This window comes from Vespa velutina, chromosome 10 (genome assembly GCF_912470025.1).
Source record: "Vespa velutina chromosome 10, iVesVel2.1, whole genome shotgun sequence".
Lineage (NCBI taxonomy): Eukaryota > Metazoa > Arthropoda > Insecta > Hymenoptera > Vespidae > Vespa > Vespa velutina.
The window spans coordinates 878,537-904,341 of NC_062197.1; the positions used below are offsets into that span (position 1 = coordinate 878,537).

The 25,805-nt window shown below is 36.5% G+C and overlaps 3 protein-coding genes across 11 annotated transcripts in view; 1 reads left to right on the forward strand and 2 right to left on the reverse strand.

The window, feature by feature from the left end:
- LOC124952527 overlaps positions 1-21,318 on the reverse strand; it is a 30,245-nt gene extending 8,927 nt beyond the window's left edge. For 6 of the 8 annotated variants that reach the window (XR_007101934.1, XR_007101933.1, XR_007101932.1 and 3 more), the window contains exons 1-3: positions 19,991-21,317; positions 13,486-14,782; positions 6,757-7,201 (exon numbers count right to left, since the gene is read on the reverse strand). Coding sequence is in view for 2 of the 8 variants with exons in the window: in XM_047502542.1 (XP_047358498.1) it covers positions 6,757-7,201; positions 13,486-14,304 (1,264 nt within the window). In the remaining 6 variants the exon portion in view is untranslated. Of the gene's footprint in view, positions 1-804; positions 6,650-6,756; positions 7,202-13,485; positions 14,783-19,990 lie in introns of all 8 variants that reach the window. The other 2 variants (XR_007101936.1, XR_007101935.1) reach the window with 1 other exon arrangement.
- Positions 1-25,789, forward strand: part of LOC124952526 (pseudouridine-metabolizing bifunctional protein C1861.05) — a 37,386-nt gene extending 11,597 nt beyond the window's left edge. For both annotated transcript variants that reach the window (XM_047502540.1, XM_047502539.1), the window contains 4 exons: positions 22,044-22,249; positions 22,503-22,702; positions 25,087-25,331; positions 25,428-25,789. In XM_047502540.1, the coding sequence (XP_047358496.1) occupies positions 22,044-22,249; positions 22,503-22,702; positions 25,087-25,331; positions 25,428-25,733 (957 nt within the window). In that variant the 3' untranslated portion in view covers positions 25,734-25,789. The remainder of the gene's footprint in view (positions 1-22,043; positions 22,250-22,502; positions 22,703-25,086; positions 25,332-25,427) is intronic.
- LOC124952530 lies at positions 23,081-24,960 on the reverse strand. Its single transcript, XM_047502547.1, has 4 exons — positions 24,618-24,960; positions 24,473-24,539; positions 24,048-24,385; positions 23,081-23,938 (listed from the first exon to the last, which is right to left on the reverse strand). The coding sequence occupies exons 1-4, from the start codon at positions 24,652-24,654 to the stop codon at positions 23,676-23,678; spliced, it is 705 nt and encodes a 234-aa protein (XP_047358503.1). The 5' UTR covers positions 24,655-24,960; the 3' UTR covers positions 23,081-23,675.
- Positions 25,790-25,805: the final 16 nt, after the last annotated feature.

Sequence of the window (25,805 nt, forward strand, 5' to 3'; positions counted from 1 at the left end):
ATTTCAAGTTTACACTCGTTATTCCACTTTTACAAACTCTCTCTTGCTTTATGATCAAAGTTCAATCGATAGTCGAAGCGAAAGACATAGTTTTCAAGATTCAACCGACAAACGAGACAGCGATTCTTCGATGATAAGGTCCTTGGATAAGAGTTTTGAATGCAAATGGTATTTCATATCTAGGACAGTTCGTATAATCGTATGTCAGTCCTTCTCTCTTTTTTCTCTCAATCTCTCTCTCTCTCTCTCTCTCTCTCTCTCTCTCTCTCTCTCTCTCTCTCTCTCTCTCTCTGTCTCTCTTTTTCCCTCTTTGTTCATTTAACATCAACGTAGTTATGTGTTGTGATATGAGAAAAAGCATGTTCATTAGCGTTATATTTCAAACAAAGTAATCCGAACATAATCTCTACTCGCTTTTAGTTACCAACTTAGAAAAAAATTTCGATTCCCATAGGAGTTATTTGAAAAATCTAACTCCGGTGACGAAGGGACGAAGAAAAAGAAAAAAATAAAGCAAGAGAGAGTCGCAGTTTGAAGGAAAAAAGAAAAGAAAAGAAAAGAAAAGAAAAAAAAAGAAAAAGAAAAAAAAAAAGAAGAACAGAAAAGAATTTACGAAGGAAACTTCGAATAACATGAATTGGATAGAAAAAGGGCCGAGGTCTCGATCTCGAATATCCTTCCATTTCTTGCATGGAATCCTATTGAAAGTGGTTCGATTTAAAAAGGAAAAAGAAAATAAAAAGGGAGGATAAAAAAAAAAAAAGAAAGAAAGAAAAGAGAAAAGGAAAAAAAAACAATATTTACGAAAAATATATTGTGAGTACGCAGTGATAGAGGCGTCACATCTTCCGGTTAGCTTTCACGACTGGATGTTACGATCTGTTTTGGATCATGGCCAGGTCGATAAGGTCCTAGGAATTTCATTGCCTGAAGATATCCACCTGAAAATGTTCTCTCTCTCTTTGCTTTATCTTTCTCTCTTTATCTTTGCTTTAGTATCCTTTTGACATAAGAAGAGCGTGTTTATTTTGGGGAGAATAATCCATCATAGAGAGAGGATCGCTAAATTGACGACTCTTGATCAAAGGGTATCTATCCTTAATCCTGGCAAACTGGTCAGACATAAAAGGGGAAAAGTTTGGATCATTGATTCAAAGCAGAACAAAAGTAATCGTAAGTAATCGTAAGAGCGATATGACGACTTTTCGATTTTGCGATTTACGTTTTTTTTCCTTTAATAGTGGTGGTCCATTTAGGGACTTTTTATTATTATTATTATTATTATTATTATTTTTTTTTTTTTTTTTTTTTTTTTTTTTTTTTTTTGAGAAAAAACCTTTCATAAGTTTGACAATAAATTATGAAAGGGATGGAGAAAAATCAATCGAGAACAGAGTATTGCGAGCAACGATGTACTTGTCACGAATAAAGTACTTTGCAATTCCATTCGATCTTCCTTTTTAGCTATCCATTAATACCACTATTACCATCACCACCACCACTATCAGTACTGCCAGTAGCAATAGCAGCGGCATTACCATCACTCGCAAATCCTCTTCAAGTTGGTGCCTTCTGAATAAGGATCAAAAATGCTATCGAGACGAGAAGAGCTATCGTGCTCAAAGAAATTCCAAGACTTTGTTTGCTCCCTCTTTTTTAGTCCCCTCCTATGTGATGGTATGCTTTTTCTTTATTGGGAAAGAACGAGCTCTTGGAACGTTGAAAATCGGCCTGCCAAACGTGCTCATTTCCATATTCTCATATATCAAGACAATTTCTTTCGGATATGTCATATCCAAAGAATTTTTTTTTCTTTTTTTTTCTTTTTTTTTTTTTTTTCTTTTTTTTTTCTTTCTTTCTCGTTTCGAACAGGCGAGACAGTGCTCCGTAATGGTACGATTTACTCGACCGAAGGGTTCGTTTCTTTTTCTTGAAATAGAATGATAAAGGATCATCTCAGTTCGGAAATTTATTTTCTTTTTCTTTTTTCTCTCTCTCTCTCTCTCTTTTTTCTTTTTTTTCTTTTTTTTTTGTATCGACAGACGACAAAAAAAGGAAAAGTGGATTAGACCGTCGGTGTCCATAGACGCAAACCAGATTTTTTACGGGTCAAGGCCGAACCTTCGACCTTCGCACTTTGGTTTCCACCTTTTTTCTCTTTTTTTTTTTCTTCTTCTTCTTTTTCGAGGCTTACAACAACTGGCGAACGATAAGAATTTTGATCGAACGAATTAATTGAAATACATTCGGACGTCGTTTTAATGGATATCTCGAAGTGATATTTAACGAACAGCAACGAATCGCTGATTTCATCGTATTTCTTTAAATTGTAACTCGACAACTAATCATTTATAATTTCATCTCTATTTGCTAGTTATTTTACTGACATTTCTAGGCCGATAAAAGCGTTTTGCGTTTGAAGGATTACTTTGTATACTTTTTTGCTCATTTAGAAGCGTATCTCGTTAGAGATTTCTTTTTCATCTGTCGGACTGCTATCAACCGAAGACATATACCCCTTTCCCTTTCTCTTTCCTTTGTCTGACCGTTCGTTTAAAACACATTTTCACGTCGAAATTTCATAGAAAGGTACAACAAACGATTTCAACTTTTCCACGGATTATCTCGACTATCATAAATATCAAATCGCGAATGTCACAGCAAAACCTTTGTCTCCGTTAAATGGGAAGGTAGAAAACTTTAATAAATACGTTCTCTTCCATTTCTGGCTATCTCTCCTGTACAAATTACACGACGAAACTTCAAAAAGTTCTTTTGCTTTTTTTCTTTTTTGTTTCTCTTTTTGTCTTTGTTACCCTTTCTCTCTCTCTCTCTCTCTCTCTCTCTCTCTCTCTCTCTCTCTATCATTTGGCAATTCGAAGACTTGTTTCTTAAACGAGCTAAAAAGTTTTTTTACGGTGTATCTAAGACTATATTAAATAGCAAGTCTCATTGTATTCACCTTTGAGCTCTTTCGAGGATTGAGCAAAAGAAAGGGAGAGAGAGAGAGAGAGAGAGAAAGAGAGAAGGTGAAAGAGTAGAAAAAAAGTTCGCAGTAATATTCAGATATAACCGAAGTCACGAAAGTTCGATGTAAGTAGAAAGAAATAAAGAGAGAGGGAGAGAAAAGAGAAACAGACAGATCTAAAGAAAGAAATAAAGAAAGAAAAAGAACAAGTTTGGTTAAAGTTCTTCAACGTTGAAATTATTTGTCGCACTTAAGAGTTCCCTAACGTGGCAGCCGGTTATTTTGCATCTTTACGACTTCCTTTAGACACGAGCACTGTTACCGGTTAATAGTCGAGCGTATTCGCGTCCTCCTAACACGTTTCTTCAAGATTTATGAATTTCACATATTCGTGATGGCGATGCCCTCTCGCAAATAAACTTCTACCTACGTGCACGTTTAGAGATAAAGGTACTTGTTATATATATACATATACATATATACATATATATCTAGGTATGTAGGTAGTATCTACGGGAGGAGCTTTTTAATGCTCCGTGCATCGGCTCGTCACCCGTGAACTCTTCGAAGGAACGGTTGAACGCACGCAGTTAGATGATGTTAACTACCGGTGAACACGCGACCGTTCTACTTTTTAGTTTCCATATTCTCAAAGGCGTCTAAAATAAAGGCGAACGTTCGCGAACGTTTCTATTAAAGTACTAATGATTGGTCTCATAGATATCGATCGGTGGACATCGTGTGACATCGTGAACGATCGAAATATTAGGGGAGGAAAAAGAAAAAGAGAAAAAAAGAAGAACAAAAAAAAACAACAAAAAAGAAAAAAAGAAGAAAAAAAAAAGAAAGAAAGAAAGAAAGGGACAAAAAATTCGTTGCTGGTTAAAAATGGGCTTTGCGTCGTCGTTAGAACGATTACTTAAACGTCTTCTCCTCTTTTCGTAACTTCTTCATGTCAAAGCATATATTCGGCTTCGTAATCAACGACACTTACGTCTTCTATCGTTCGACCGATTTCTTCGATCTCTAAAGCTTCTTCCTCAACGGTTCTAAAGCTCGTCTTAGTCGTGAAAAGGAAGAAAAGAAAAGAAAAAAAAGAAAAAAAAGAAAGGGGAAAAAAAAATAATAATAAAAAAGAAAAAAATTCGTCGATCGTAAATTGAATGAAAATAATCGTGGATCGAATGACGTTTGTTCTATCACATAAAGATAAAATTACGTTTAGGTTACTATTTTCGATAGAAAATTTCGTGATATCAATTTATTTCTCTTTTACCATTGTAGTGTCCGCGGTAACGAAAATTTCACTTGGATCCGATAAGAAATAATGTACGGTAAGTAGAATAGTAGGCATACTGGTAGATTAGTTTAACTCAATTCAGTTACTTCTCGTCACGCGATGTTCCTGTTTTCATCGGTGAGAATGAAGCAGGCCTCCACCTGACTTAAACGTCTCCCACCTGAAATTTACAACTTTCGAATGATTCTCCTAACATTTAAAGTAAGGACGATAATCTATATACCTACTATAATATCTGGTGAAATATAATATAAGTAAATACGGATCGATGATTTTTATTAGGACGAAAATTGATAAGAAAATTTTTTTTCCTTTTTATTATTATTATTATTATTATTATTGTTATTATTTTATAACACGGCATATACTCGTTCGTACCTATTTTAGTTTTTAATAGTATCTACACTACCTAGTAGATTTTGATATTTGATATCGTTTTATTCATTGATCGAATTTATTATTTGATTTATTTCGTGGTTTACATATATTAATCAAAGTTAGATATATATATATATATATATATGTATATGTATAGGAAGTATGAAAGTGAAGTTGGACATTGATTGACAGATTTATTGCCCTCGGAAAGAAGTTCCTGTAACTTGATCGGGTGAATCAATCTACCGTCAACAGAACGGACGTTGCAGTAATTTAACAGTTCGAGTAAAATTTAGGATATCCGAAATATCACGTACGTTTATTTTCTGTGATATTTTAAACGATAAATAGGCGCGAACAACTATCTAAGAGTAAAATTTATCGAACGAAACGATTCGATGCACCGAATCGTTTCCTATAAAAAAAAGAAAAAAGAAGAGAAAAAGAAAAGAAAAGGAATTATATAATTTCATTTGCGACATTCTATTAAGCAGTCTTTGACCTAACATCTATTTGACCTGATATGTCTCTACAGTACCATCGAAATAACGATTTGAACCTAAGTAGTACCACTCGAGTCACGTTCTCGTTGAATAAGCATTGCCAGATAGATACGTAGTGTCCCCAAAGGACACTAGACTTCGATAGATGCAGAATAGACACAACAATTTTCAAAGAACTAGACAAAAATACATTTGCTATTTTTATCGTTTAATTTCTCGAAGAAAACAATTTATCGACATATTTATATACGGAACGAGATTTATTTGCGATGAAAAATTTATAATACAAAAGTATAAGTAAAAATGGAAAAATTTCTTTTGAAAAATTTTTCTTATCCGACATCTCATTTAATTTAAAATTAAAATATTTAATTGATAAAACTTTTGTAAGGCTAACGATAAATGTTTACTACTACTAAAAGAATCAGATTAGATTGAATTGAAGTTCCTACCAGACTGATTTTATCGGTCATAATAAATCTTAATATTCGACGGAGTCTCTTTTACTTCATCGAAGAAGAAAAATAAGAGCGGTCTTTTATTTTTCTTTACAACGGGTCGGTCTCTCCTCGAGCACGGTTACCAAATCAGATTGGATCGATACGGTTCACGGTTGCACGTTTTAACTATAGAACACGTTTGCCACTGGCTAATGTGAATATACCTAACTTTAATTTCTTTAACATATTCTTTAACGACATTAGAAACTGTCGTTGAAATAAGTAAGTTAACTAAATTAGTTTCTTTTCAGAAGTTTTCATAAGTTTCGCGCAGTTAAAAAAAAGAAACTTAAGAACGAGTTACTTTTAATCGAAACCGTATACATCTGTGAAATATTACGTTTCGCTAGAAATTTCGTTGCTCTTTCGCGATATCGATTAGATGTCTTATTTTAGTTTTGACGGGGGCATCGAACCTACCAAACGTTCGAACCGTTGGTTCGCCGACACTTAACTTCTTACCATAACTTCCGCGTTTAAATTGTTCATTTAAGAGTTTATTAAATTACCTTCCGCTGAATTAAAAACGAGGTTATACGAATAGGTATAACAGAAGTGGTAGGGACGTGTGTCGACACGCGTCAACCGACAAACGATCGTTAAAATTAATGACGTCGACTTTAAAACTGTCGGAACATTTCCACAGAACTATTTTATACCTCTTTCTCTCTCTCTCTCTCTCTCTTTCCCTCTTATATATACATTCGGCTTATCCGTATAAAAACTCTTTTTCTTTTTATTGGTTTTACCTTTTCTACCGTCTAATACTATCTCCAACGGTCATCTTTCATTCTTACTCCGAGCTATCGCATAAGAGACAATGATTTCTCTTTCGTTTCTACCACTCGACATTTTTTACTCCCACAAACGGGTTCATTTTAAGGATATGAAATTTTTACGATGATCTCTTTCCCTTTCCCTCTCTCTCTCTCTCTCTCTCTCTCTCTCTCTCTCTCTCTTTCCATCTTTTATTAAACATTTCTTGGTCCTTCTCTTTGATCTTGGAAAAATATGTTAAATTACTTGTAAAAAAAAAAAAAAAAGAAAAAAAAAAAGAAAAAAAAAAGAAGAAAAAATAAAAGAGAGAAAAAATCGTAAGAGACGTACCGGAAGGAGTAACGGCGTTAGGCAGAGTGGTTCGTCGAACGATGCTGCCATTATTGGTAGTGGCTTCCGACATCACTTGGGAAAATGGCGGCTGGGCAAAGGTTGTTGCCGGTGGGGGTGGTTCGCGCAGCATCCGTATCTTTTGTATCATCTCACGTATCTCGTATCGTAGAATACCGAGGAAACAGAGTTTTGTGAAGGCCACGACACAAAAGCCAAATACAAATAGGCGATCGGAAGTTTCTCTTAACCAGCGTAGCAAGGATTCGTCGCATCCTCGTGAGTATGGTTGCTGGCAGGTGTCGCTGACATTCATGATGGGCCCGCAACATGTCTGCGGCCAACGGGATCCGAAATCACGCGGCCCTGTTACACCGCAACACGTGAATTCCTTCTGCAGTCGATCCCAATGCTCGCTGAATCGTGGCTCCTTACCGTACTCCGTCTGTCGAACAATGAGAAACACATTTAACGCTTTTCACGTCGGACTATTTCAAAGGACTAAGAGAACGTGTACCTGACGTCGCAATAATAAATAAATATCTATAATAGAAATGATATTTCTTTTGTTTTTGATCGGCTAGAGAATCATTACGAGATTTGTTTGACAATGAAATGTAACTACTCGATGCCAAAACGTGTCGATTCAAGTGTCCCTTCGAACTATTTGAATAAAGAAATTATTATATTATCTATGACGACGCGATCCCGCTCGATTAAAAATCTATTTTCTATTCTTTGATAATATCCAGAAATTCGTTTGAAGATTTTTCGTTTTTTTTTTCTTCATTTTTTTTCCCCCGTTTTTTCTTTTTTTTTTCTTTTTTCCCCCTTTCCATCTATCGAAAAGCTATTTAAATTTGTGAGAGGACGCAGTGAGGTAAATTACTCCGAACGACTTTTCATACTCTGATATTTTCCGTGCGAAAGGTTAATCGGTAAGATCATTGTAACAGCGAAGTAGGCGTTCTAATTTGCGAGAGGGCACTTCAAAATTCAATATTTTATAGTTTTCAATGGAATAGGTACGACGGAAATAAATTTCACCGGTTGTGAAAAATATCACCAATGTTCTTTCGATCTTGAAATTTAACTTGAAATTTACTTATTAATGAGTATCATCAAAACCAACTTTGCTGTTTATCTATTTCTTCTTCTTTTTTTTTTTCTCCTCCTATCTTTCGGATCTCACTTTCGTCAACGTAGATATTTGTCCTATAAAACAACTATAACTTCGTCGTTATAACTTTCTTAATTGCGACAGTAACATTTCAACGATCTTACTCGTCGTTTTCGAAACTGTTATATAAGTTACTAAGAGTAGACGACAAGATATTTACTTCCTGACGTATTAATCGTTAACACCGACGAACATGGATAGATAACTATTAATAATCGTATGAAATTTAGGTCGTGAAATTTATTCGCTCTTAATTCATTGTGTCAAGAAGAAATAAAGAAAAGAAAAGAAGGAAAAAAAGAAAGAAAAAAAAAAAAAAAAAAAAAAAAAAAAAAAAAAAAAAAAAAAAAAAAAAAAAAGAAAAAAAAAGCGGAAAGAATGAAAGCAAGAAAGGAGAGAAAAGAAAACGATAAAAAGATTGTGCCAGATCGAAAAGGAAGCCCCATAATTCCGTTCTCATCCGTTTGCTCGTTATCGGTTCGTGTCAATCTACGCACGTTTCTCGTTAGATTATGCGATCAGTCTGGATAAGGGAACACAAAAGCCGTGAGGGTGTGTAACGATTTCGAATACCGAAGAAAGAGGGTGAGGTAAAAGAGAAAGGCTTTTCAAGAAAAAAGATTAAAGTAACTCGTGGAAAATCCTCGAACGTTGATTTTCTTTCCGAGCATCGTAAATGTTACAATCTTACTTTCTAACGCGAAGAGGCAAGAATTTTATCGTGCGTAAACGTAAGCCGACCCTCGTAGCCGTTTGATTTTAACTTTTCGAAAGGTTTTACGAGCTCGCCTGATAATTTCTTATTATACGTTGCCCCATTTCTACGATTTCTTTACCTTTGTCCAACAAACAAAAAAAAAAAAAGTCGTAAAAAACAAAAGAATTAAAGAAGGATCAGAATTTTACGACGGACACGAAAAGAGAGAACACGCTTTTAAATAGAATTCATTCTTACGTGTTATCGACGAACGATTGAGTAAATTTTTCTATTAAAAATTATCGTACGATTAAAATAAATTGCTATTTTGTAGAAAAGAAAAGAAGAATTATATATTTGTGATTAAACTAAATTGTCACTTTTTCACTTTTTCATTTTCCTTTTGGAATTTTATAGTTAATAGGGTTGACAGGGCGTAGGACGTAATATCCACATGTATACATATGGTTATATATATTTAGCAAACCCAAGGGCGTCGAGATAAACAAGTAGTCCTAACAGCGCTAAAAGCGTGTTTCGAATACGGAGCAAAGTGTTTATATATTCGGTGTAACATCACCGCGTAGACGCATATATGGGGTTAAGTTAGGTGTGCCCACTCGAGACAACATTTCGCACAGCCTGAAATATACCTTATTAGCGAGAGAGAGAGAGAGAGAGAGAGAGAGAGAGAGAGAGAGAGAGAGAGAGAGCGAAGTTAGAGCAAGGCAAGCTTTAAAAATTGTAAATTCAATCGTATCGAAAATATATTGGCTCGTTCATTAATTTTTGAGGATGGTCCGATTCATCTTTTTTTTTGCAAGGAACAATTGTGTGCGCGTACGACGAGACAGTCCTATTTCATGATATATTTTTTTTTTTTTTTATCGAGAAATATGAATATTAAAAAAAAGAAAAGAGGAATAAAATAAAATTCACATAAAAAATAAACATTCTTACGATTCGCGATAGGTTAGATGTCACGTTGATCGATCCATGCAGAAAATGTAGGATCTAAGTACTCTCTAAGCGCTTTAGTTTTCTATTTACTAACTCGTTGCCTATATCATCGGTCGTATTATATGGACTATGAGTAAACGCACGACTACTCTGTTCTCAAATACGATTTATCCGCGGACATAACAAGATGAGAGAATAGATTTGGATCAACTCGGTCAAAATTATTCTCATTTATCTTATCTTTATTATTACTTTATATTTTACGTGACATTTATTCGAAAATAAATATATTTACGTATATATATATATATATATATACATTTATAATATAATCTAATATCATAAATAGAATATACTTTACCGTTCCTTTAATACTCAAATAGATTACGATATTCGTGGTGTGCATTTTATATTACTCTTAAGATTTTTCCTTATGGATCGGAACGTAAAATCTTGAAGGACGAATGTACGTAATGTGCAATAAACGTACAGTTAGAAATGCTCGCGACCTACATTTTATCGGGATGAAATATCGGCTGCTAACGTGAGAGAGGGAGAAAGGGAGAAAGGGAGAAAGGGAGAGTTGATATGTATATATATACATATATATATATATATATATATATATATATATATATATATATATATATATAATATTATATCTGGAGGGCAGATATTACACGGCGAAACGTAAATTTATGGATGACAAAAGAGGAAAAGGAAAGTTCTCGCGTCAACACACGTCGGCATTAATTATAAAAGAGAAGATAGTATATTCTATAATAATGAAAATAAAAATGTATATGGGATAAGGAAACAATATCTCTTGTTTTTCTCCCTCGAGAACGGTTCATTGCTCATTTTCACGGCTTTATACTTTCATACTTTCGTGACAATTAATATAGCTTAAGTTTATTTTCTTGGATCATTACCAAACGCTACTCTATCAATTGAAAATGCATAAGTATATGTACTCTTGAAAAGATTTTCTCCTTTTATTTTCGTATATTTCAACAGGTATCTTTGTTCTAACGGCTGTAATATGTCATTCGATTTCAATGAAAAAGCTTGGCTAGCATTCGCCGATCGAATTTTAGTATTTTTCCTCGTAAAGTATCTTGAATGATATTTTTCACGAATAAAAGTAAAAAATGTGTGTGTGTGTGTATGTGTGGGTATAGACATGTTCTCGAAAGGAAAAACGTGAAAAGGGTAAATGATACGAGTAGGAGATACGTGCGACGTTATAAAAAAACGAGAGAATAACTCAGAAACATATTTTCTCGATGACAGATGTTTTAAAGGATGAATCTTTTAGCGAATAGGTCTTGAAAGCCGTCCCTTGTTTTCTCATTTATATCAAAATCTTTCTCTGAAAGGTACGAGAGATAACGCGTAAAGTGGAAAAAGAAAGAACCTTTGTGTTGAGTCAGTCAACCGCAGCCAAACCTCGCATTATTCATTTCTTACGAGCTATGTGAGCTATATTGCGATATTCACAAACGTACATGCATATTCCTCGTGAGATATCTATGAAACGCTATGAGATTGTGCGTATATATGTATATGTATGTATGTGTGTGTGTGTATGTTTGTCTCTCTCTCTCTCTCTCTCTCTGTGTGTGTGTGTGTGTATAAGCGAACCCGTATTTACTTTGGACAAAGATATATAATTCTCTGACAACAACGTAAGAACAAATGAGAAATAGGAAAGGAAGCTTAGAATTGTCTCGAGTCTTTCTCAATGGCGTTGATTCGTTCGCGACCAAAGAGAGCCATAATTTTCTTGGGGTGTTACGAAGAAAGAATGCCAATGGAAGGAGGTGACTCTGGCAAAGAAAAATATCACGACTGTTATCACGACACGGTTCACTGCTAATACGGATTCAGTTAAAATACGTTCGGTAAACGTCTGATGATACTATTTCAAGATTTTCTTTTCTTTTTGTCTTCTTTCTTTTTTTCCTTCGTCACGATTAAATCAAACGGCAAAATTATAATAAAGTATCAATTTGCGTATGTGTGTAGATATGATAGAGAGATAATATTATTTAATTATCCTCGTATCTCGATGTTTCTCTTCCCGCGATAAAATCATTCGGAGGGAAGATAATACTCACGAGGGAGCACGTGAATCACTAGGTTATACCTGACCGAATTGCTCAGGGTTAATGTCCTATTCTGGTTTGCTCTATCCTACCATATATCAGTTCAGTGTTCAAAGAGAATCGTATATCAATCACGTCTTACTGGTGGCTAGCCGTATTTTAGACTCACAGATTTCAAAGGTCTCCTCTCTCTCTCTCTCTCCCCTCTCTTCCTCTTTCTCCCTTCACACTTACCCACCCACCTTCTTCTCTTTCTAATCGATCAAAGTTAAAACGAAAACTTTGCATTTTCTTTCGTAACACGAGAAATAATGAAAATTATCTTTCGGACTTACGATTACGTGACCCGTCGAAGCGAAAGAAAAAGAAATATTTTCTTTTCTTTTCTTCTTCTTCTTCTTCTTCTTTTTTTTTTTTTCTAACATAAAGATAAACTTTTTTTTATCGAACGCGTTCTCTTCTCCGGTTTTGTAATCTTCCGGATGCTTTTCTCTCTGTGGATTTAAAACTTCACAGACACATAAAATACAATCTTGTCAGCGTATATTTTTTCGTACGTTCTCTTTTTCTTCTTCTTTTTCGTCTATCATCTTTCTCTTGGAAAAAAAAGGAAAAGAAAGAGAAAAAAAAAGGTTATCCTTCCAAAAAAATGGAATCAAACATTTAATCACGCTCGAGTTATAATGCCGAAAATATAATCCCTAAGAAAAGAAAATTCGCGAAGGGATTTAGACGATTCTCTTGAAAACTATCTCCATTTACAAAGCTTGGAAATGTAACGATATAAAGGATAAAGATAGATAGGTAGATAGATAGATGGATAGATAGGTAGATAGATAGATTTCATATATATATAGAAGAGCATTGTAATAATATACTCGTATCTTTTTATCCCGTGAATGCGATAAATCTCTTATAGAGAAGAATTTACGGCTTAGATTTATAAAGGTACTCTTTTGTAAAAAGAGGAAGAAGCCCGATTCTACGCTCGATAACACTTTCAGACAGTCGTACCATTTTCTTATTACGCAAGTGTATCTCTCGTTTCTTCTTTGTCTCCCGAGCAAGCAACTAGCAAGCAAGTAACAAGCGAGCAAACAGGCGAAAGGAGTAATAATTACAACCGAGAAAATTTTGTTCTTTTAAAGAAAGATTTTGTTCAGAAAGAAAGGAAGGAAGGAAGGAAGGAAGGAAGGAAGAAAGAAAGGAAGAAAGGAAGAAAGAAAAAATGAACGAATTAGACGAGCCCATTACCCATTCTAATTATCATCGAGCGTGCGATCTTAATCATTGTTTCTCGCGTCACGTACTTAGGTAACTTTTGCATTAGGTTGACGTCAGCGAACGTGATTTTTTCTTCAAACTTGAAGACGAGTCAAGCGAGGCTTAGAGAACAATCATACGTAGGAGCCAACTCGGACGTTCATCTCGAATCTATGTTGAGATCGTTTAGAACGGGCTGACTGAGTTAACTTGGTCGACCGTGCCAGTACATTATCGTAGATGACATTAGGATAGTCTTGCCTGAAGTTATTGAGTATCTTCGACCTTTAGATGGTAAAAGAACGAAAATAAGTCAAAGAGAACGCGTCCGAATAAATCAAAAAAAAAAAAAAAACAAAAAAACAAAAAAAACAAAAAAACAAAAAAACAAGAAAACAAAAAAAAAACAAAAAATTCTAAAGATCTGCAAGTAAAGGATGACGAATAAAATAAAATTAAATTAAATCAAATAAAAGAAAAAAAAAATATATATATATATATAAAAGGAGCAACGATCGAACCTGTAATCGTAGCCTCAGCATGGGCCTGAGTTGGGCGTTCATTCCCTCGGAACGGACGACCCAAACGATACCGATAACGATGTCTCCGAAGAGTAGGACCAAGAGTAGAACCCAATAAACGTTGAGTAATTTGGCGCTGAGTCTTCTTACGGCAACGCAACCAAGTAATTGAACGAGTCCCAATTGAGTACCCAAAGCGAGGTAAGCATATAGGGCCGTCGGATCGAAGGCTCTTGGGACTCCAGGTATTACGTGCCTTCTGGGATCGCCGGTGAATATAATGGACATTGATACGACCGCGGCAAATGCAGCCGCGCTGAAGAAGAGCACCCCGTTACAGGCGTAGATCCAGATCCGATAATATCGCATCGCGACGTCCTGGCCACCGGCGGTGCGTCTCTGAGACGTCACCGAAGCCGGCGCCTCCTCGACGGCGTACTCGCGGCTTCCGCTGCTCCTACGGACGCTTCTTTTCACGATATTGTTTTTGTTCCCACTCTCGTAATTGTTGTTGTTATTATTGTTGTTGTTGTTGTTGTTGATATTGTTATTGTTGTTATTATTATTGGTCGTGGGAGTGTAATTGTTCTCGTAATTGTTGTTAAAGTTATTGATGATGTTGTTATTGTTGTTGTTATTGTTGTTGTTATTATTATTGTTAGTGGTCGTGATGATGGAGGCGTCTATAGATCGCCTATGCTCCTGACGATCGTCCAGCAGGAAGATAAAGGGCGGCTTCGCGCTGCAGTCCTTCTTCGCTGTCTTTTGGCGATGCGTCGACTGCGGGGTGACCGAACGTTGCAGCAGCATCACCGTCATACTATCGTGCCTCCCTGGTACGCGTGTCCTCGTCGTAAGGGTAGCTTCAAACGTAACGAGCAAAACAAGAGAGAGAGAGAGAGAGAGATGAGAAAAAAGGAAAGGTAGTTGAAATTGACGGTGACGATGAAAAGGTAGGAAAGGAAAAGGAAAAGATTAAGATAACGACAGTGCTCGAAGAGTAGTAGAAATAGAACTAAAAATAGAAATACAAATAGAAATAGAAGTAGATGTAGAAGAAGAAAAAGAAGAGGAGGAAGAAGAAGGAGAGGAGACGAAGCGTGGCCGAACGAGACCCGGACACTCCGTCTCCTGGTGAAAAAGAACCGAGGAAGGACGTGTGTCACGCGAGACACCCTCTACCCCAATACGATGGTTTCTTGTTCATCGTAATCTGTTTGGATGAGAAGCCAATGTCCCTTCAAACAGCTGTTGATGCTGCCGTAGTATTCCTTGATCGAGCGAAATAAGACGATATCTGAAAAAACAGAGATGAAATCTGATTAATTCAGGACAATTATCTTTTTCCTAATCCTCTTTCTTTCCCCTCTTAATTTTTTATCAAGGATAATGATGGATGTATCAAAATAGGATACTTGAAAAAGTTTGAAAGTTCGAGAAACGAAAGGAAAAAAAGTATAATGAAATTATGGAGAAAGAAAAATGGAGAAAAAAAATAAAAGATGGATACGCACAAAATCGAATCCTATCGATGAAATGTTCTCTCTCTCTCTCTCTCTTTCTCTCTCTCTGCCCTCCTTTAATGTTTTTTCAAAACTATTCCCAACGTGCAAGAGTTCCGAATGAAATTTCACGCAACAATAAAGACTAAAAGCAACGGGCAGGTCGCACGTGCATTGCTTTACCTCATCGTACGTTCTGATATTCTGGCAAACTTTCAAGTATCAAGTTTCAAATGCATCCCACGATATTGCGACATAAATATATTCTCTTTCGTTCGAATAGTATTCCCTCGTAAAACAGGGACTCCATAAAAAGGGAGAGAAGAAAATAACATGTAATTTCTTTTATCCTCTCTCACGCAAGACTATGCCTGATCTCGAACGTATCAGCCCATTCCCTTTTTTCTTTCTTCGTTTTTTTTTTTTTTTTATTATGATTATTATTATTATTATTATTATTATTATTATTATTATTGTCGCGAGTATTCGTCCAACCAACACCGGTAGCCCAACTACCACTGTACGTTACTATGCTATCATATTCTACTGTTGTCCGAGGAGTGCAAGGGCTCCACTGTAAATTATCGTTGTCACGCGCCTTCCCTGTCTTATGAAACGCTTTCCCTTGGACTTTAACGATTCATAAACTCCTCCTTTCGTCCTTATTACGAACCCATATAAATCGTGATATCATAAGATACGGAAACTCATAAATATACAATAGAATAGAATTACGAAATTTATGAAACAAATCGCAAAGCAAATTAATGATTCTTTGGTTGAAATTATCGGAGCACCGTTTCAAGAGCTTTCGTTTGATTTAAAAAGATCTCTCGTTTGCAAATACGAAATAATCCAATATACATCTCGTATGTTATATATGAAAGCACTACCTTTTGAATACTCGACGAAGCTTTCGACGTATAAGTACGAGAGAAAGAAGAGTTTAATGGGTGAGTTTGAAACCGTGTCTTTCTCTCTCTCTTTTTTTTTTTTTCTTATGTTTTTCTTTTTTCTTCCTTCTTTTTTTTTTTTTTTTTTTTTTGTTCTTTCTTCAAATTAAAGACCAACGCCTAGAGGAGTTGATTGGTACACCTCTTGGAGTATTTGGGTTCGTGTCAAAAGAAATATATAAAATGAACGGAAAAAAAAAAAAGGAAAAAAAAAAAGAGCTCGAGGAGTTGATACGAAGCTACGTCCTTATAAATGAAAAGGCTTACAACGACTACGAAAGAGTACTCGGCTAATTTCAATTCGTAGATACATAGGTATGGATCGATCGATTGGCACCACGCGACGTAGCGTGAACCGTAAGGGTTCTCCTTCTTCTTTTCTCTCTATCTCTTTTTCCTTTTTTTTTTTTCTTTTTCTTTTACGACGAGAACATCTTCGACGGGATTGCATTCAGCCAAGACAAACGACTGACTGACCAAGGAGAGATAAAGAGAGAGAGAGAGAGAGAGAGAAAGAGTCAATTTGACGAGATACACGAACGAAGGATGAACGTACGATTTATGACGTTCTGCTAAAGGTCAAACGGTCTTCCATTTTGTCCACCTGGTTGGAGGATAAATGACCGAAAGGAGGAACTCGATCGGGTGTCTGCGAGGCGATAGACCTTTGTTCTTCCCCCTTTCGACTCTCTAGGCCCGTACATAATGATACCTCGTCTATAGTCCGGCTAGTGGTCAGTTATTCATACGATAAAAGTCGAATGCGGAATCCCTTGCAAATGTCTCCGATTTATCACTGCTTACGTTAAAAAATGCCAACTCACAAACTGTGTCCAAATTTCTCTTAAAAGGAGAAGCGAAGTCGCTATCATTGGGCACGGTTCGATAGAAGTTTTTATCTCCCCTTTTTCTCCTTTCTTTTTTTTTTTCTTTTTATTTTATTCATTTATTTATTTATTTATTTATTATTATTATTATTATTATTTTTTTTTTTTTTTTTTTGATACTCTTCCTCCTCTCATTTATTTTTTTATCTTTTTTCTTTCTTACACTTTTCGTCAATGAAGAACGTCTCAATGAAGAAAGAAGATCTATGAAATCAACGAAAGTTTCATTAATATCATACGATGTTAATTAACGGTTAAACCCTATCAAAATCAAGATCAAAATTAATCGATTTGGCTTGAGTAAATTGTACGCAAGAAATTCGAATAAAATCGTCGAGTAATAATATCCTTGACGCCGAAAGTACGTTTTCAGGACAGTTATACTTCGATCGAAATAATATTCTCGTATACGAGACCATATGCGCGATGCATTTTCTACATCAAACTGTACTCGCCATCTGGATGAGATATACACGCCCACGCATGAAAGTGTATCGTTCGAGCGATCGGGATCGTTCGTGTTCGCCATTAGAAAAAGTCTTTTTCAAACTGATCGATCATATATATATATATATATATATATATATATATATATATATATAAACAGGTATATGTATATGTAACTTATATATAGATATATGTATCCACATATTGGTTACGATTTTTGCAACCGATTCTTCGTTCTACGGTGATTATAGTAGGAGAAAAATATCGAGTACGTTTATGTCCAACGATCGAACGTAATTAAAGCGAAGGTAGGACTAGTCATACGGTTAAATAAACAAAGCGACGATGCAGCCTTTAAATGCAACGACTAAGTCACGCTTTGTAAGTCACGTTCAATTATTATCAAAATTTTAATACCGTTTTAGTTCGACCTAAATCGTGTTTGCTTCGCAAATCGAAAAAGCTTTATTATATCCCTTTGGTCTTTTATCAAACGTGGGCTTAATTATTTTCGGATTTGCTCTTTTACGAGAAAAAAAAAGGAATAGATTTTTTGATTTGTTCCTATTGTATTTGATTTTCGTGCGATTCAATGGAGAAGAAAATATCCTAATCGAAGGAGGAACGAAAGGAGAAAGGATTTCTCGTGTATTAACTTATACGACAACGACAACGACTACAACGACTACGATGACGATGAGGACGAAGGACACACATTGATTTGACAATTTGCCAGTAGTAGAATAATATGATAACAGTATGTAATTCTTGCCGAATTGTATTCCCTTATGACAATTGTAGCGTGCAATAGGCGATTCTATTATCGATCCTTTTCCGGCTAACTCGAAGCGCTATGTTGCTTCTGTGGAGTCGAGGAGAAAGATAGGAGAGAATAATAGCGAACAGAGAGAGGGGAGGGAAGGAGGTAATCGGTGGTGAGTGGTAAGCGAGAAGGGTGAAGGGTTGAGAGGATTGAGAGGAGAGAGGGAGAGAGAGAGAGAGAGAGGAAAAAATGAGGTGGTAAAAGAGAAAAAAATTACGCATAAAAAATGCATAGGGAAAATAAGAGTGGAGATTATGGAAATCGTAAAAAATAGAGAATTAGGTTGGGTCGAAGGCGACAGGGGAAGGAGGAGGAGAAGGAGGAGAAAGAGGAAGCGTGCACGCGTCGGTGACGTGCTTGGAGAGCGTGCACTTTGGCGCATCGCTCGTGCCAGCTCTCTCTCTCTCTCTCTCTCTCTCTCTCTCTCTTTCTCGTGTAGTAAAGCTGATGGAAGGTGAGAGAGGAGGGGAGTCGCGTAACGATAACACGGAAGAATGGTTAAGGGTCCATCGATCGTTCGAGCCCTCCGCGCGCGTGCTTGTTCGCCCTCCTCGATAAAGAGAACGAGAGAGAAAGAGAGAGAGAGAGAGAGAGAGAGAGAGAGACATGTTTTTCTCGTCTATCCTTTTAGTCTATGTACCGTTCTAAATATTTTTGAAAGAATCAAAATTCATGGACGATCAGTCAATGTCCTATCTGGTCAATGTCCATCAATAGAAATACTTCATCTCTTTGATTCCGCGCGATCGCGCGATGATCCTTTAAAGTTTTTCTAATGATACGATTGCTATCTTTATTGTTTTCTTTCTTTCCTTCTTTCTCTCTGTCTCTCACAGTGTGCCGTGTGACTGTGGACAATAAAAAGGAAGTATGACCTTGTACGATGAATTAAACGGCGTATGCCACGGTCGCGAGACCGGCACCCTCTTTTCTGTTTTTTAATTAAATTCCTTCATCGACGGAGAAAGAGAGAAAGGGTGAAATAGGGGGGGGGGTAGAGAGAGAGAGAGAGAGAGAGAGAGAAGGCCGTGAGGCGAGAGCTTTTAATTAGCCGTCGATGCGAATGTTTGTCACGGTCCGAGGCCGAGCATGAAAGAGAATGCTGTACAAGTGGAAAAGAGAGGGGAGTAGAAAGAGGAAGAGAGGGAGAAAGAGAGAAATAGAGAGAGAGAGAGAGAGAACACGTAGTGGTCGAAGCCAATGAGAAAGAGGAAGAGAGAGAGAGAGAGAGACTGGCTGGCGTTATGTAATCCTCCTCCAACCTTCCCGAAGGAGTTTGCGGCCGATTTCCTCCCTCTTTTCATCCTTTACCATTTCACCCTTGTTTTGACTCTTCTGAAAAATCGACGATCCCCATTTCTTTTCCACTCTTCGACTATACGAACATTATTTGTCTATCTTGATGAGAAAAAAAGAAAAAGGAAAAAAAAGAACGAGATCAAACTATTTTCTTTCTTCCGTAAAGAAGAAAAAGACTTCTCGAGATATATAGATGAAGAAAATGAAATAAAGGGTAAGGGACAATTGGTTCCTGCTCACCCATGAAGATGATGATCCTGTGCACTCGATCTCGAGACACACACGTGATCCTCACCGTGATACCAACCCTCCCACTCACCCACGCCTATCGATCGGCTGGGGATCGATCTGGCGTGCAGAGGGAGGGAAAGAGATAGATAGACAGATAGAGATAGAGAGAGAGAGAGAGAGAGAGAGAGAGAAAGAGAGAGAAAGAGACGATGGACGAGAGAGGGCGCGTAGCGAGAGAAGGATAGATAGATAGATAAATAGATGATGGATGGTTGGATGGATGGATGGATGGATGGATGGATGGATAAAGAATCGCAGAAAGGTAACGGATGGATCTTTCGAGATGTCCATTATATTACTGACCTTAACAAGAATGTAAGAGGACGCGAAAACGGCGCGCAGGAGCGTGGGGTTGTTCGCCGTGAGGTCGATGACGATGATCGTCGGTGATACCAGCGACGCTCAGAACAGAAGAGGGATCGAGCGTCGATAACGAAAATCGCGACTTGCTCGTACGCACGAGTGCGCTCGTCAGGTAACGTCTATGAGCATCGCCGCGAGCCTCACGGTAGCCGCTCTTCTCGTTCTCCTTTATCTTGTTTTTCTTGTTCCCACTGTTGTTTTTGTTCTTCCTTTTGTTGTTGTTTCTTTTGTTGTCGTTTACATTGACGTTGTCCTCGTACCCGTTGTCGTTTCCCTCGGCGTTCATGCCAGCTCAAGCCGGGCTGCTTGCGACGTTTCGCTCGCATTCGCCGCCTCCACCGCGACTCTTCTTTTTCTTCTTCTTCTTCTTCTTCTTCTTTGGTTTTCCTCTTTCTCTCTCTCTCTCTCTCTGTCTGTTTGTCTGTCTTCCTCTTTATCTCTTGTAAGCGACGAGGAGGAGAAGGAGGAGGACTTTCTCAGCAGCGACGAAGCGCGCTCTCAGCTCCCACGCTCCTTCCTACGACGAGCCTCTTCGACGAGAAATCTCCGTTTCTCCTGCTGCTTATCCTCCTTACCGTCCTTATCCTCCTTCTCCTCGTTATCGTCGTCTTCGTCCTCCTCGTCGTTCTTGTCGTCCTCGTAGTGTCGGAGCACTTATAAGAACAACCGTATAGCATGTCGAGTATGAAACACTTATTGCTACGATACACCTGGTTGACTACACTACCGAGCAGACACGAAAGAACAAACCGAAAAGAGAATTTTGCTTTTGGCAAGCACTCTTGTAGCAGAGAGAGAGAGAGAGAGAGAGAGAGAGAGAGAGAGAGAGAGAGAGAGAGAGAGAGAGAGAGAGAGAGAAAGAATGAGATAGAGAAAGAATGAGAAAAAGAGGAATAGGAAGAGGATCGAACTGAAACACTCGAAACGTAGGAAGACGCGCACGATTTCACTGGTGGTGCTGCTGCTGGTGCTATACTGCTGCTACCGCTACCGTTGGAAGATATAAACGAGCGGCTTTGGTCTCTGCGCGCGCGAGAGACATAGAGAAACAGAGAAAGAGAGAGAGAGCGAGCGAGCGAGCGAGCGAGCGAACGAGTGCGAGAAAGAAGGGAGAGGGGGGAGGACGCGAGTCCGCCACACGAGCGAGGGTGGCTCTCAGCAGCGCCCGAGGTAGGCAACCGGACTGACACAGACTATGCCACGATATGGGACTCTCTCTCTTTCTTTCTCTCTGCCTCTAGAATGTGATGGACATCACCACCACCACCACCACCACCACCACCACCACCACCACCACCACCACCACCACCACCACTACCACCGCCATCGCCGACGCCGACGCCGACGCCGACGCCGCTACCACCACCATGACCACTGCGACCACCTCCACCACCACCGTTTGCTCTAAACGACTCGGCGCCGAAGCAAGAAAGCATGGCGAGGGTGGAGAAAAGATGAAAGCAGAGCTTGCGCTCTCTTGCCCTCGTGTTAAAACTCTCATCATCGGTCTCCCATCAGCGCCGAAATTTATCTCGCGCCTTTTATCAAATATTCTTCACGATCATATTATCTTTCTACCGAAAAATAAGCGGGTTAATTTCGCAAGATCAGATCTCTCTCTCTCTCTCTCTCTCTCTTTCTTTTCGGACAGTTTTTTTACATCATTCAGGATAGGATTTGTCCTTTTATCCCCTTTTTTAAAATCTCGTCAAGGAGGACTTTATCTAAGGAATTTGTTATTTGTTATTATCGAATTATTATATAAATGCTCAAATCTCTTTTGAATTATATCAAAAGAATTGCGTGTCTTTCGTTTTAAACTAAAATCTATCAAAATTTCATGATTACGTGATTATCGATGCGATTTTTTTTTTTTTTTTTTTTTTTTTTTTTTTTTTCTTTAGCGTATTCTTTTTCCCTTTCTTTTTCTTTCTCTCTCTCCTTTTATGTCTTCCTTTCATTTATCCGATTCAATCGAATGGAATAATTTCAGCTCGATGGTAGAATGCACGCAGGTCACAGCCGGCAAAGTTGCGGTGGGGTCGGCCGTAACGTAGCCGATGCTTTGATCAAGCTCGGAGCCCACGATACGCGCTTTATTTCTGTCGTTGGCAACGACGAGCCTGGGACAGCTATATTCCAGAGTTTGAAGGGAGGCGGTGGAACCTTGAAACGTTCGTCCGATGTGTCCACGGCTAGGTACGTTTATCTTTCTTTCCCTTTCCCATTTTCTTTTTTTTTTCTTTTTTTTTTTTTTTTTTTACTTTCAACCCAACACATTGTAGGTATCGTTATCGATCATTCGTTAAAACGTCGAGTTTGATATATGTATGTAAGTATTTTTACCTTTCTTCCATTTACTTTCTCGTATCTTTCACTTAAAGTTTGATACGACAAAATGATTATAACACTTGCAACGTGCTAAAGTTAAAATCTTGATAAATTTTCCCAGCTGTACCGTCGTGGTCGATGCCAAAGGTGAATGTTGTTTCATCGTAGGCGAGATGGAAGCTTTTGCTGCCATTGATATTAATTTAATAAAAAAATATCAAACGCAATTGGAGGCAGCCAGTATTATCGTCATCGATGCCAATTTACCCACGGAAACTATGGCATTGACCTTGGATATCGCCTCCCACGCGAAAATTCCAGGTTAGTGAGAAATCAATTTAATCGTACCTCTTTTATTTCTTTGTATTTATTCGATCCAACGTGTCCATAAAATATATATTTATATACACACACATATATAAATATATATACATACATACATACATACATATATACACATATATATATATATATATATATATATATATATATATATTTATTTATGGAAAATAATTTTATATAAGCTTTTGTTGTTGCCTTTGGAAAGACGAATGGTCGCACATTAAAGTTTCGAACTATCGATCGGACCTTTTACTTTCCTTATTCTTTTTATATCTCCAACTTTGTCCGACAATCGTGTAAAAATTATGATAAATCTTAAATTATATTTGTATATTGTATATTTTAATAATTATGTCGTATATAGAGATTTTTGAAACTTACAATTTAGAAAGTATTAAAGATCATAAAAAAGAAAAAACAAAAAAGGAAAAAAAAAACAAAAAGAAAACGAAAACAGACAATTAACTTATTTTCTAATACTAGTCATTGAACAAAAATACAGATCATCGAGGAATATTATGAAAGTAAAAAAAGAAAAATGACGCTGATGATCACTGCAGGTAACTCAAGATATAAAAAAATAAAAAAAATATACGATGAAAATATTACGATAGATAATACGTAACTCGTCCAACTACCAACTCTTTTTTAACTTCTGTTTTCTTATCATTGCTCGAATTTTTTTACTACAATTATCTATTGGTACTTGCATTGCGATATAATAATGCTGAAATTATGATGTTTTAAATCTAATACATACATATATATATATATATATATATATAAAAAGAAAAAGAAAATGAAACGATATCAGTCTTCCTACCTAACGTGGACGGAACGATATTGTACTGCGTTGCATTTTTGACTTGTCGAATTGTGCGCAATGAAGTACAATTGTGGCTTCGTTTTGTGTTATATAAGATACAGATTCTATATAACTTTGTTACTTTCATTATATGTATCCGGTTCGTTGCGAGCCATGATGACTTTGTGGATTAGGCTGCATTTGCATGACGAGATTTCGAGATTCTTTACGATACGTATAGCCCGCTCGCGCATTTAAATACAATAAAAATGCGCCTAATGAATGTAGCATAAAAGATATAACAGCAAGACCATAAGACCATGATAAATGATTGAAATTTGGATACATTAACCAATCTCTGCGCCAACACTGACCTCCGAATATAGCCACTGCCAAAAATAATAAGACACCTAAAATTTCAAACGTATTAACATTAAATATAGATATAATTTATAATGATATACGTATAGATAAAATTATTTTGGAATATAATATTTAAGGTAACACCAATATATTTACCAGTTGTAGCATTGAATATAAATGCTGCGGCAGAGAGAATCCATTCATAATGCAATACGAATCTTAGCGGCCATCTGATTAAAATCAATACGATAATTGCTTGCGAAGAAAATGATAAAAGTAAAGAGAGAGTGACGAATGCCTGTACGACCATAAGCCAAACAGGTAGTAACCATTCTCTTATGACAAAGTATTCCCGAGAAAAAATGTGATGGCATCCGTCGAATAATTTATCAAACTGATAATATGGATATCGAAATTGTTCGAAACAATACTCCCAGAGACCCATATGTTTGAACGTACTAAATGTTTCTTGATACGATTCAATCCAATACGGACTGAAAACAAATCAAAAATTATATTATTTCCAATAGAATTTTTTTATTGCATTAGATTATTAAATTTCTATTTATATTACTTGTTACCTTGTAAAAGACATCAATAAAAATAATCCAGCGATATATGTTATTACTCCTCCAAAAAGTACAGCATCTATTTAGCAAAATATCGAAAAACATTATTAGAGGTTATGTTATAGGTATCACAATAATAATCGAAGAAATATCTCACTTGATGCTTTTGGATAATCTTGTTTGTCGACCGTCATTCTCGATATTATAATATTTTTGATCCAAAAAAATACGATAAAAAAAAGAACAAATTTTCACAAGGTAATATTGCTCACAAAAATTGATGTCACTTGTATTTCAACGCCTGCCACACCTTAATGTCGCGTTCTCATGATAATAACAATCTACGAATTTTGATCATTATGTTAATCGACTTTAAAGCAAATTATTGTATAATTAATCACAGAAGAAAAAACGATTACTTATAATATTCTCGTAAAATGAAATCATATGATTATTATGCATTAATGAAAATGAAATGAAATTGATACTACGCATTTAATAGTTTATGTTTACGTAGCTCCATCTTCTGGAATGAATTATAACGAATTAATCGCGCGTAGATAAAATTTAAATTTCTCATGTTATAAATTATATTTTAATTTTTATTATTTATAATTTTGTTTCAGTTTGGTACGAGCCAACGGACGTAAATATAGCAACAAAATTATTCGAAATTGGATCGCAATGGGAAAATACGTTGCATTTTATATCGCCAAATAAAAACGAATTATTAGCCATAAGTAGATTCTTGGGTATACCAGTGCCTGACAATAAATTAATTATTACATTGGATGATGTAAACGAAATGGCGAATCATTTAGCAAAATACATTCCAGTGATCATAAGCACTTTGGGATCAGAAGGTGTTTTGGTAAATATATTATATATCTCTTGAATGCTTAGTTTGAAAACTAATTTGTTTTAATTTGTTTTAACGATAATCTTTTCTATATATATATTTATACAGATTACACGTGAAGCTAAAAAAACTGATCCATTTTATGACAAAAACGGTGTGCTGATTAAGAATGGTGCAATTAATTCTCACTTATACAAACCATTATCTCATGTTTCCAAAATTCCCTATAAAATATTCAGTGCTAGTGGTTGCGGAGATTGTTTTGCCGCAGGAATAATATACGGTATTCATAATAATCTAAACGAAGAAAATTGTGTAAATTTAGCTCTTAAAGCTGCTGATCTATCTTTAAGATCTCACGAAGCCGTGCCTTCAACATTGTCGAGCCTTAATGAAAAGTTTCTATGTTGTTAACATACGTATAAAATAATTGTCATTTTTATACTATTTTTAATAAAATGATTGAAAATAAAAAATTACTTATTA

Excerpts from the sequence above, each read along its gene's own strand:
- LOC124952530 (XM_047502547.1), bottom strand. The coding sequence starts at position 24,654 with ATGACGGTCGACAAACAAGATTATCCAAAAGCATCAA. Across the intron at positions 24,540-24,617 it reads AGATTATCCAAAAGCATCAA|ATGCTGTACTTTTTGGAGGA; the intron begins GTGAGATATTTC and ends TTTGCTAAATAG. Across the intron at positions 23,939-24,047 it reads TATATTCAATGCTACAACTG|GTGTCTTATTATTTTTGGCA; the intron begins GTAAATATATTG and ends TTGAAATTTTAG.